Source organism: Eriocheir sinensis, chromosome 68, assembly GCF_024679095.1.
Source record: "Eriocheir sinensis breed Jianghai 21 chromosome 68, ASM2467909v1, whole genome shotgun sequence".
NCBI lineage: Eukaryota > Metazoa > Arthropoda > Malacostraca > Decapoda > Varunidae > Eriocheir > Eriocheir sinensis.
In genome coordinates, this window is record NC_066576.1 from 2,697,357 (window position 1) to 2,709,996 (window position 12,640).

The 12,640-nt window shown below is 45.9% G+C and overlaps 2 protein-coding genes across 2 annotated transcripts; one reads left to right on the plus strand and one right to left on the minus strand.

Annotated features, from left to right (window-relative positions):
• The first annotated feature begins 9,769 nt into the window (after positions 1-9,769).
• On the plus strand, positions 9,770-10,339 carry LOC126988286 (uncharacterized protein DDB_G0285291-like). Its single transcript, XM_050846347.1, has one exon. The coding sequence runs from the start codon at positions 9,770-9,772 to the stop codon at positions 10,337-10,339; it is 570 nt and encodes a 189-aa protein (XP_050702304.1).
• Positions 10,340-10,945: 606 nt separating this feature from the next.
• LOC126988287 (uncharacterized) lies at positions 10,946-11,819 on the minus strand. The gene is made up of 2 exons (XM_050846349.1): positions 11,046-11,819; positions 10,946-10,951 (listed from the first exon to the last, which is right to left on the minus strand). Exons 1-2 carry the CDS (start codon positions 11,817-11,819, stop codon positions 10,946-10,948), a joined length of 780 nt encoding a protein of 259 aa, XP_050702306.1.
• Positions 11,820-12,640: the final 821 nt, after the last annotated feature.

Below are 12,640 nucleotides of genomic sequence, written 5' to 3' on the forward strand. Positions count from 1 at the left end.
GACCCACAACGACATAGCGAGGGAGGGTCGCACGCCTACGCTCGCCGACAACGCAGACGAAGGCGACTGACAAGGGGGCGTCGAGCGGGTGGCGCACGACTGTTTGACGATTACGAGGGACAATGCGCGTTCATGGGATTAAAATCGTACGACTATCGCACCACATACACGATGGCTGCTCGCCATGAACGATGACCTGACGACCAGAGATCGACCGTCGACCGTTGAACGAACGACACCACAACGACGTCGAGGGAGCGTCGTTGGGACGACGCAGGTAGGAGTGCCAGCATATAAAATGAGGCCATCCCACCTGCCCTGCACTTACTGTAAGTCTGCAGCCTCCAGAGCGTCGCAACCACCACGAGTTTTCTGTAATACATCACACCCACACTCATCAGGAGGGATCCAGAACCAGTGAGATACATCATGGACTTTGAATACACACATACAGTCACTATATACACCCTTGTGAAGGGGATGAGGAAGCATGGTAAGAAGCGGCCGAAGGAACGCAGTGTGTGGATTCGGTCATACCTGAGAAGGCATAGCACCCATGGACACTATGACAACCTCATGAGGGAGTTGGGACAAGAAGACCCAGAGCTGTTTAGGAACTTCCTCCGGGTGGACAAGGAACTGTTCAAGGAGATCGTGGAGTGGATGCAGCCAGCCACATATCCAAAAAGAGAAGACCTTTATGAGGGACCCCCTGGACGTTGGCCTGCGCGTTGCAATTACCCTGAGGTACCTGGCTACTGGCAACAGCTACAAGAACTTGGGCTACGGCTTCCGCGTTGCACGCAACTACCATCTGAACACCATGTGAAGAAGGGTGTCTAATGGGCGTCTGTGAAGAAGGGTGTCCAATGGGCGTCTGTGAAAAAGGGTGTCCAATGGGCGTCTGTGAAGAAGGGCGTACAATGGGCGTCTGTGAGCTGGAGTACACGTCGTGGTAGACGAGCGAACAATGGCGAGTACCCTTGCCGCGCTCAAATTTACATCGTTCGGTATGCTACGTCCCGGCAGCATCGCTGCCAAGCCCACGACGCTCAGCGTCGCTCGGTCAAGGGCGATTATCACGATTTCCATCGCTTGACATCGCACCACAATCCTTGTACTACCAACGAGCCGCAGCGCTGTCGTGCGATATAGGACATCGCGCAAAGTTCCCCGATTCCTTTGAAACTGCCAAAGCAATCGCAGGTGTTCTGCGATGTCTTTCTCCACGGCGATGCTGTGCGATGCCGTCTAGCGATGTAGGCGATTGATCGAGCAGACGCCATGCGAGTATGCCGATTCCAACATTTTTGATGGCGATTTGGGAAATTTAGCCCATAGCAGACCATCGCAGCCCGAAATCGCCAAAGTGAGAGCCCAGCATTATTCTAGGAAACAACTCTTAACAAAAAGGGCTCTAGTAAGCCAGGTCTCAAAAGAGTTTGACTGTCAAGGCCAGGTGAGGGCAACCTCCGGCCATATCCGGCCCACGAATGCCTAGCGTCCGGCTCGCCACCCTGCTAGGCATTAACATTGCAATCGGGCCCGCGAAACCCAACAACAAAAATCCTGCTAAACAGCATATGCTGACAAAGGCTGTTTGGCAAACATTTATTCCTCGCCTCACTCCGCAAGATTTGCCAGGTCGGTCCTTTTGAAGACAATCTGTCCTTTTGAGATCTGGTTGTCCTTTTTAAATTAAGCAAAAAGTGGAGGCTATAACTGTCTTAACATAGGGCCCTGCTGTCTCTTGTGTGCGACATGAAGCTGAAGCGCCACTTTCCTCCATCAGAAGAATCTTCCTCACGCTCTTCAATTTGACCCGCAATGGCTGCTCTGGACGCCTTCATTGCGAAGCTACAAGGCAAAGACATTCTCGTGACAGACATGCTGGCACACAGCATCGCGCTCAGTTATCTGAAGTTATGTTTGCGTATTTTCCTTGCCTTTCTGCTTGTACCCCTGGCGACGTAAACCAGGACACTTGTGATAATGTTGTCGCTTCCCTGCTCGAGAAATTCGCACTTCATTTCGCAGGAGTCAGGCCGCCGGCTCCGGACTTCAAGCTGTTCACCACACCCTTTCACTTCCCTGCGGAGGATCCCCCTGCCCTACTACAGATGGAGTTAGTGGAACTACTGTGCAACGGTGAAATCAGGGCGAAGTTTCGTACCTCTTCTCCACTGTCCATTGTCCATGACCTTGACATCCCTTCTAGTGATTTCCCAAAATACATTGTGCATGTTTAACGCATCGAAGCCATGTTTAGAAGCAACTGCTGCTGCAAACTGCTCATTTCCAAAATTATTATTATTATTATTATTATTATTATTATTATTATTATTATTATTATTATTATTATTATTAATTATTATTACTGTTATTATTTTTATTTTTATCTATTATTATTATTATTATTATTATTATTATTATTATTATTATTATTATTATTATTATTATTATTATTACAATTATTATTAGTGTTATTATTAATATTAGTAGTAGTAGTAGTATTACTATTACTATTATTATTATTATTATTATTATTATTATTATTATTATTATTATTAACAGTAGACCGGGGCTGGTTGTCACACGGGTTGGTTGTCACAAGTGTTGTATTTTCGGTCAATAGAGGGCAGCAGCAGTGTAACCACTGTTGCCATTTATATGCAGTCTGCCACATGTCCTGAGCTCCATCAGTAGTCCGTGGGAGTGCTTTCTGTGAATTTTCGCAAGTTTTTCTACTTCTTGCCCTGGTAAGTTAATTTCTGACATGCCACTTTATTTGTCACTATAAGTAACTGCCTATAGACAAAGAAGCTGTAACTACTGTGTTGAATAGATATACATTGTTGCTTCAAAAGAGCATATAATTGATTTTTGCTTAACAGCATGTTTGATCTGTTTACATCAATAACTGTACAAAACTCTGTTGGGGCTGGTTGTCACAGAGCATGTGGGGTTGATTGTCACATGTGACAATCAACCCCAATAACAGAATAGCATCATACTATTCATGATATGAAAAGTAATCTTAGATTTCGCCCATTTTGGTATGTTTGGAAAAGTGTATGGGATCGTTTTAGTTATCTCCTGGCATTTTATCATAAAAAAACATGTTCAGCGTAGCCTATTCTAAATACCAATATGAAATTTTCTTTTCATTTTCAACAAGGATGTGTTAGGTAAGGATGTAGGTCTATGGGTTAGGCTAATGTACAAAATGCTAGCACTAGACCTAGCTTAACTGGTTAATAGCTTGGCTACCTGAATGAGCTTCTATCTGCCCATCCAGGGAGCCATCAGTTGTTCCTTAGAGGGTGTAGTTCACAACTTAGTAGGATGTGTCATACTATGGTGTTTGCCCCCTACTAAGAAGAATGAGGCATTCTAGGATACGTTAGGTAGGGATCCCTGATATCTTTGATCTTGACTTAGCCCAATGAACGAGTAGCTGTATTTTTTTTTTTTTTTTTTTTTTTGTAAAAAGAAAAGAAGTTAATTTAATTGAACATGTTTCACTGGGTATTTAGAACATGCTAAACACGATGGTATACTTTATTTTGTGATGAAATAAGTAGAAATAACTAAAACACTTTTCCAAACTTTATTACTCTTATTTTTGTCATTTCAGGTAGGCTACTTGTGGCAGTGATGGTTCGTAACTTTAAGAGGAAGAGTGACAGAGGGCAAGTGTCCCCTGATGTAATGCTTGAGGCAGTCCGCCAAGTGAAGTTGCAGCACAAATCAATCAGATCTACAGCAAGAGATTTTGATATAAACTACAGAACACTGTCTCGATACTGTGAAAAAATTAGTCATGAAGAAATTACCGGAAACAACCCTATACCTCAAACCTCTGTTGGCTACATAAGAAATAGGTTAATATTCACTGCAGAAATGGAAAATCTCTTGGTGGTTTGTCACCAAAAGAAATTCGCAAGTTGGCTTTTCAGCTGGGTAAAGCAAATGCTTTATCAATGCCATTGAAGTGGTCTGAAACACAGCAAGCTGGAGCAGACTGGTTTACTGGTTCTCTAAAGCGTCATCCCATACTGTCGATCAGAACCCCAGCAATGTGAGTTTATTTTTTGACAAACTTTTTGATGTACTTAGTCGTTATAATCTACAAGCCAAAGATATATGGAACATGGATGAAACTGGTGTCACTACAGTTCAGAAGCCTGAGAGGGTAGTGGCACGGCGGGGTTACAAGCAAGTGGGATTTCTAACTTCAGGAGAGAGAGGAACACTTGTCACCATTGCCTGTGCTGTCTCAGCTACAGGAAATAGTGTCCCACCTTTTTTTTTATTTGTCCAAGGCTCTACTTCAAAGATTATTTCCTGAAAGATGCACCTCCAGGCAGTAAAGGTGCAGCCAATCCTTCGGGATGGATGAAAGAAGAAAGCTTCTGCATATTTTTGAAGCATTTTGTTGAAAATGTCAGATGCTCAAAGGAGCATCCATGCCTTCTGCTATTAGATAATCATGACTCACACCTTTCCATTGATGGTCTGGATTATGCAAAAGATAATGGATTAATAATGTTGTCCTTTCCATCTCACACCTCTCACCGTCTACAACCTCTTGACAAATCAGTGTATGGGCCATTCAAAAAATTTGTCAACAATTCTTGTGATGCCTGGATGGTTAATCACCCAGGCCAGACAATGACTATTTACGATATCCCTGGAATCATCAAGACAGCATATTCTCTTGCTGCAACACCAAACAATATCACAGCTGGATTTAGATCAACTGGTATTAGTCCTTTCAATCGAGACATATTCAGTGATGCAGACTTTGCTCCAGGTTATACGACTGATCGTCCGATGATCAATAATGCCACTGTTGCAGATCCTAGTATTGCAGGCAACAATGAGGTTGATGACCAACCTAAAACTGATAGAGAGCCTCAGCCTGTGACTGATAAAGACCAACAGTCTGTCTGGGATGTTGAACACCAGCCTGTGACAGACAAAGAGGCCGAGCCAGGATCAAGTAATATAATCCCTAATAGATCTACAACAAAAGAGCCAGGAACAAGCACATCAAATGAAGACAATAATGAAACAACTTCAGAAACTCAAAGTCTAGGTTTGACAACTCCTGAGAACATCAGACCATTCTGCAAAGCAGGACCAAGAAAGAAAGCAAGTACAGGAAACAGTCGTAAGCGTCAAACAGCTGTCCTGACTGATACTCCTGTCAAAGAGACTTTGAAAGACATGAAGATGGCCTCTAAAGCAAGGAACAACACAGGCAAGAAACTCTTTCAGAAGAAATCAAAGAAAGGAACAAGGAGAAACAGTAGAGGCAAGGGAAAGTCTCAAGCAAGCACACCTGAATCATCAGAAGATGAAGAATGGCTCTGTCTTGTTTGTATGGAGCCTTATTCCAACAGCAGGCCTGGGGAAAAGTGGGTGCAGTGCCCCAGCTGCAAACTGTGGGCACATGATGACTGCACTCCAGGAGGATCCTACTATGTTTGCCAAAATTGTGATTCGGAATCAGAATGAACCACAATAATTTAATGTTTTTCTGTTATGAGAAGTTTCTTTTCGGAATACATAAATTCCTTGTTACTGCTTTCAGAATACATAAATTCCTTGTTACTGTTTTCATACTTGAATCAATGAAAGGCAATGGTTCAATGTTTATAAAGATGGTTAAAGTGAATAATGCAATTCCTTTAGTTATCAATTTTACATGAAACAATCTGGTTTAATTTTTATGTCATGCTACTGTAAATCAGGGAACAATAAAATTCCTGCAGTAATTAGAGCTCACATTTCTTTCAAATCCATTCACACTTTGGCAAAGCAATTCAACCACCATTGTTCTGCTTTCACAACCTATCTCCAACTATCAAAGGTTCTGCAAGTTTGAAAAGACAATAAAAATAAGGAAAAGTGGGTAAAATCACAATATTTCTAAAGAAAAAGACTTTCCTGCTCTAAATAATTATTTATCTGGCATCTCAGTGGCTTTTAATGCCATTATAAAAACAATTTTTCTATGTTTTGTGAGTTTGTGACAACCAACCCCATATACTGTGACAACCATCCCCATGATGGGGATGGTTGTCACATTATAAAAAATTATTTTGTTTTGAAAAATACTCCAAAAAGGTACAAAAGCTGAGGATCACAAATACACCAGTGGATAGCTTAAAGGCCAAACTTATATTTGATCACCGTAATACTTGCCATTATGTTGAATCTTAGACAAAAATAAATAAAATGTGAAAATTGTGACAACCAGCCCCGGTCTCCCCTACAGTTAACATTTTGGGAACCCTCCATGACTAGTGCACGATAGCTATAATGTGAGAGGGATATTCGCTCTCGCGATAGAGCCTAGAGAAAAACGGCAAATATCCCAACTTCTAGACTATAATGAGTCTAGGCTGCACTAGAAAAAAAACAAATAATAACGTGTGAAACAGTCGAGAGAAGCAATCGAGCAGGGTGCTGGCAGCGCCACCTGGACACAGGCAGAGAGATGCCGCAAGCTCCATTCTTTCAAGCCGCCTCGCTCCGTCAAGACGCTCTCCTCAGCTCTGCTGCCACAGTAAACTGTGTGACCACTTTTGTTTGGCCTTGTTTCCCTGTGCCTTGCTTAAGTTCCTCGTCCCTGGGAGCGGCGGTTTTCTGACCCCCTTCCCGCACCCACCCTCTGTCTCCCCGTGCCACCGCTGGGCGAGTAGAGCAGTCGTGTGTGTGACAAGTGATTAGCGCCCATATTGTTCGCTTGACCTGCGTCCATTTGGTTCGCTCCCGTCCCTGGAGGTGCGGATCTCTATCCCCTCCCGGACCGGAGTTCACTCTCCGTGTTACGGACGAGAAGAGCGGCCGTGTTTGTGACGAATGACCTGCGTCCATATGGTTCGCTTGACCTGCGTCCATATGGTTCGCTTGACCTGCGTCCATATGGTTCGCTTGACCTGCGTCCATATGGTTCGCTTGACCTGCGTCCATATGGTTCGCTTGACCTGCGTCCATTTGGTTAGCTTGTGACCCTGGAGGTGCGGATCTCTATCCCCTCCCGGACCGGCGTTCTCTCTCTCCTTGTTACGGACGAGAGGAGCGGCCGTGTTGGTGATGAATGATCTGCGTCCATTTGGTTCGCTTGACTTGCGTCCATTTGGTTCGCTTGACTTGCGTCCGTTTGGTTCGTTTTCGTCCTTGGAGGCGCGGATATCTATCCCCTCCCAGACCGGCGTTCTCTCCGTGTTACGGATGAGAAGAGCGGCCGTGTTTATGACGAATGACCTTCGTCCATATGGTTCGCTTGACCTGCGTCCATTTGGTTTGCTTTCGTCTCCGGAGGCACGGGTGCACGACCCCCTCACGGACCGGGGTCCTCCCACCCATGTCACTGGCGGGGGGAGCAGCTGCTTTCGTGACGAATGACTTGCGTCCTTCTGTTTCGTATCTCTTTCCCTGGAGGCACGGCTCTCTCCCCGTGTTACGGGTGTGTTGAACGGCTGTGTTGTGACGAGTGTCGGAGACCGCTTGACTCACTTTTGACCTTGGAGGTGGCGGGTTTGTGACCCCGCTCCCCGTATCATACCCCCGCTCGGACCGCGGGCGTGGCTAGCTACCGTCTTCGAGACGTACGTCGACTCAAGCCTTACTATCAGACACTTTTAAGGTCCAGTCACACATGCATGTTTAGGCCAGCCGTATTATCACGTATCAAAAAGTGCACGTATAACGTCAGTACAACGCAGTTCGCTGGTTCGTGCAACGCAGTAATTGTGGAAACGTCCCAGCAACCTAGGACGTACCTTGCCGTATGAACGGTACCTCGTGGATACCTGGCGGTACGGCGAGGGCCACGTATATTGTGGGCAGCTCACAATATACGTGGGTCGTCACGTATCCGTGATTGTACTTGACTATACGTTGGGCGCACGGGAGGCCAACCTAGGGGCAACCGGAACATACGTGAACATACGTAATGTATAACGTCAGTGCTAAGGAAGCCCAACGCCATCTTCACGTATTGTGGCTGTTTCCCCGCCAAACACGCCAACCCACGCCACCGCCAGGTAGCGTTAAGGCAGCGGCGCGGCAACGTGGCTTCAGTGTGACAGAGAGAGCCGTACCCTGTGGATGTACCACCACTGTGTTGCGTGTTTATACCGTGGATGTACTACACCTCACCCTTCAGAGCCACCACTGTGTTGCGTGTTTATACCGTGGATGTACTACACCTCACCCTTCAGAGCCACCACTGTGTATAGTGCATTGTGTTGCGTGTTTATTATTCAACATGGTAAAGGGAAGTAAAGGGTCCAAGGGCTTGAAGAGGCCCATTGTCACCTCTACCCCTGCCCATGACCTCCCCAGTGATTTTGAGGACAATCCCTCTTCGCCTGTCGGTGCCGAGGACGACGAAGGCCCCCCTCCTCCTTCAGGCAGAGCTTCATCACCCTCTGTTGAGCTGCTCCTTAATGATCCTGTGTTTGAGAGGAGGGATAGGAGCCCGCAGGAGAATTCGTCCAACTCCCAGGGCGAGGGCCCTGCTCCTGCTCTTCAAAAGAAACAGAAAAGGAGGAAGAAGAACCCCTCAGTGATCCTGACTGGGCCACTGGGCCCTGGCCCAGTGGCTCGAGGTGGAGGGCGAGTTTATTTACAACAGGGGCAAGACGGCCTACAAGGACAAGGCCAAAATCGCCAGGGCCTGGGAGGAACAAGGGGCCAAGTTGGAACCCCCAGTCTCAGGGACCGACCTCCGGACCTGGTTCAGCTCCCTCAGGAGCCGCTATGGGCGGCTCACAAACACCGTCAGCGGCCAAGCAACGGGCTCCAAGAGGCACACGGACCGAGAGAGATGGATCCTTGAGCTGTTCCCCTTCCTCAAGGCGCACATAGTACGCCAACACAAAACAACACACTAGGTCTACCAACGGTGAGTCAATTGTTTAACTTACAATGTGTTTGTTAATAATTTCATAATAAACTATATAAAAATGTACCAAGTCAACATAGTAATTTATACAATGTAGTAAAATTTAAAAAAATTTAACCTACAATATGTTTGTTAATTTAAACTATATAAAAACGTACCAAGTCAACATACTAATTTATACACTTTAGTGAAATAAAAAAAAATTAACCTAAAATATGTTTGTTAATCTAAACTATATATGCATATTTGACCGTGCATTTTAATTGATTGCCAATCCATTCCAGGACGACGACACTCCTGCCACCAGAACCACCGCAGCCACAACAACCACAACAACCACAACAACCGCGACGACTACAGGGTAGGGGTTTCTCATGGCGACGGACACACCCTCGCCGGCCAGCGAGGACGAGGAGGTAGTGGTGGTGCCTGCAATCAAGGTTCAAAACCCCGAACCAGGAAGCACCCCCAATGAAGCCAGGAGCGGCAATTGACTCGGTGAGTTGTGTTTTAATTTTGTTTAAAAGGAAGGCAGGTATAGTAGTAATAAAGTTCTAAATTTTGTATGAAATAAAACCCAAAAGAAATCTGTACAAAGGTATTCACTACGTAAAGTTTCAACTAATTAAAAAAAACATGTTTTTATGGTTACTATTGACTAGTAATACAACTGCATCTAATTACATTCATTAAATCAACTAATTTTAGAATTTTAGAATCTATTCGATTGGGTAATTTTCTTCCTAGGTAATCGATGGGGCCAAACACTTCCTGTCGGAGTTCAAGGAGCTGAGTGGGGACAGGGATACAGAGGCGACGAGGCACTTTTTGGAATCGTTGCTCCCCATGCTACTGAAGGTTGGGCCAAGCCTGATGCCCATCTTCAGGATGGAGATCACCGCCTGCCTCAGAAAATATGAGCAGGCGACCAAACAAGGTGCTGAAATGGCCTCACATGACCTAAAGTACCACATAATTAACTCTGAGTACTGCCCTGCCCCCTCTCCGCCCAAGGCCCAGCCCCAACAGCAACAGCAACAACTACTAATGTTGGAGCCACAACAGCTGCAGCAGTTGCAACAGCTGCAACAACAGCTGCAACAGCCACAACAGCAACAGCCACAACTAGTGCCACAGCTCCCTGCCACATTCCCTTCCATTCGGCAGCAGGGCCAACCAGCGGTGACATCGGTTACCCCCCAGCAGCTGCAATTGTTGCAGCAACAGTATCTCCTCAGGAGCCCTTCTACAAGCAGCATTGGGGTTCCTGCAAACAACACCACCGACCTCAACATGTCCCTGTTGATGGACATGCAGCTGCCGGGCCAAGCCTCCACAGCCTCTACTCCAGCAAAGGCTCCTCCGCAACAAAGTACTACAACACTGCATACGCCGACCTCTTCAGCGGACTTTTAGCTTTTATTATAATATGAAAAGAATAAATAAATGTTTACTTTGAGTTTACTCCATTTTTCCTTCAGCTTATAAAATTTATGTAATAAAACAAAATGTACACAATAATTTGAAAGGAATAAATAAATGTTTATTTTGAGTTTACTCCATTTTTCCTTCTCCTATTAACAGTTATTAGGCAATAAGAAATAAATATAAAATATAAAGAAATAAATATAAAATAAATATATTATAAATAAATAATATAAAATAATATAACATAATTATAAACAAACTAATATAAGAAAAAGAAACACATGTTTGGTTTTTTTGTTTTATTGGGTATTTACAGTACATAGTGTGGTACAATGTATTATTATATCATATTGTTTTGCCAGGCAACAGCTCCTAGGGGTGACGTCACATACTTCTTCAGATAGTTCCTCTGGGCAATTGCAATGGCAGCATTGGCACGGCCATGAATAGATGGTAATGGGGTGCCAACAGGTGGGTCGTTTCTCCAGTCTCCATCTACCATGTTGTGTGTGTTGGGATCCTCCGCATCGCTCAGGCTGCTGGCCGAAAGTACTCTATTGCGCAACATGTTGTGCAACACACACGCTCCCATCACTACAGCTTCAACATTATCGGGTCGGAGGCATATGGGTGTGTGGAAGACCCGGAACCTATTGGCCATGATCCCAAAGGCATTCTCAATTGTTCGACGTGCCCTGCTCAGCCTGTAGTTGTAGATCCTTTCATCAACCGTCAGCGACCGAAGTGGGTATGGTTTCATCATATAGTGTCGAAGGGCAAAGGCATCGTCTCCAACGAAGAAGTAGTCGCACTTCTTGCCATCAGTATCGCCTGGTAGAGGTCCTGCAGGGGGGATGTGGGCCTTAGAGTGCTCAACCAGCTCTTTCAGCTGTGTGTGGGCGAACACCCCTGCATCTGACTCGGACCCTATGGCACCCACGTCGACGTAGAGGAATCTGTATTGGCTGTCGCAGATGCCCACCAGGAGTATTGAGTAGAACTTCTTGTAGTTATAGTAGTAAGACCCTCCAGGTGGATTCTTGATGGATGTGTTTCCGTCAATGGCACCTATGCGGTTGGGAAACTTCCACTTGTCCCAAAAGCCCGCTGCAACCTGGAGCCATTCCGCCTGTGTCTGTGGTGTTCGGAGCTCTTCACTTCCATACTCGGCGACAATTGCACGGCAGGTTTCTGGCACAATGCCGCTGATGGTGTTGTGGGGAACTCTGAAGCTGTACTGCAGAGTCATGTAGCTGTCCCCTGTTGCTAGGAACCGTAGTGTGATGGCAACACGCAGGCCAGGTTCGAGGGGGTCTCTCCACCACGTTGTTTGCTTCTTGATGTGCGGCGTAACGCGTTCAACAATCTCATCAAACAGGGCTTTGCTTGTCCTGGTGTAATTCTTGAACAGTTCAGGAGCTTCGTTGGCCAATTCCTCCATCAGGTTGTTGTAGTGACCCTGTTCCATCCGACGTTGCAAATAGGGCTCCACCCATACCCTCCGTCGTTTTCGGCGACGTTTCTGTGCTTCTTGTTGTTCTTCACAGTAGTCGACGACTGCTTTGGTCACCTTGAGTACCACATACAGTTTCAGGGCTTTTTTGAGTTTAGCATTGCCCCTATGCCGGCCCCTCAGCAAAGCTAATGAATCTCTCATGGTGTCGTCCATAGTGCTGCTCTGGTGAAGGTTGGATGGTGAATGACTGTCAGGTACCGCCCAGCACCCTTTTTATACCTGGGAGTATAGAGGAGGCATGCCTGGCACCAACCTCGCGCTGATATACCTCTGACGAAAGTCTGACGTAGCTCTGACGTTGCTCTGACGTAGCTCTTATGTAGCTCTGACGTAGCTCTGACGGCACTTGACGTACCACCTACGTCACCATACCTAGTAAAGACGTTATGCTTGCGTGACCCTTCACGTACTACCTGGAAGTATGTCCATACAGTAGGTCCACATAACGTATGCACAACGTAAGTACAACGCACAACGGCTGCCACTCACGCACTACGTCACACTAACGCAGTACTAACGTCATACTGACGTGCGTAGGTGCAACGTAGGTGCAACGTTGTGCGGCACAATTCAATACCTGTGTGGGCGTGGTTATAAAACGCACGTTTGGCCGCGTATGGGCATACGGGAGGACATACCGGGTGAGAACATGCATGTGTGACTGGACCAGCTAGCTACGTATATTTGCGGTGGCCTACGTAGTCTTGGGGCCGCCAAGTCTTATACGTATAGGTGCGGCCAGTTACGTTTCTTTGCTGTCGCCTACGTATCTT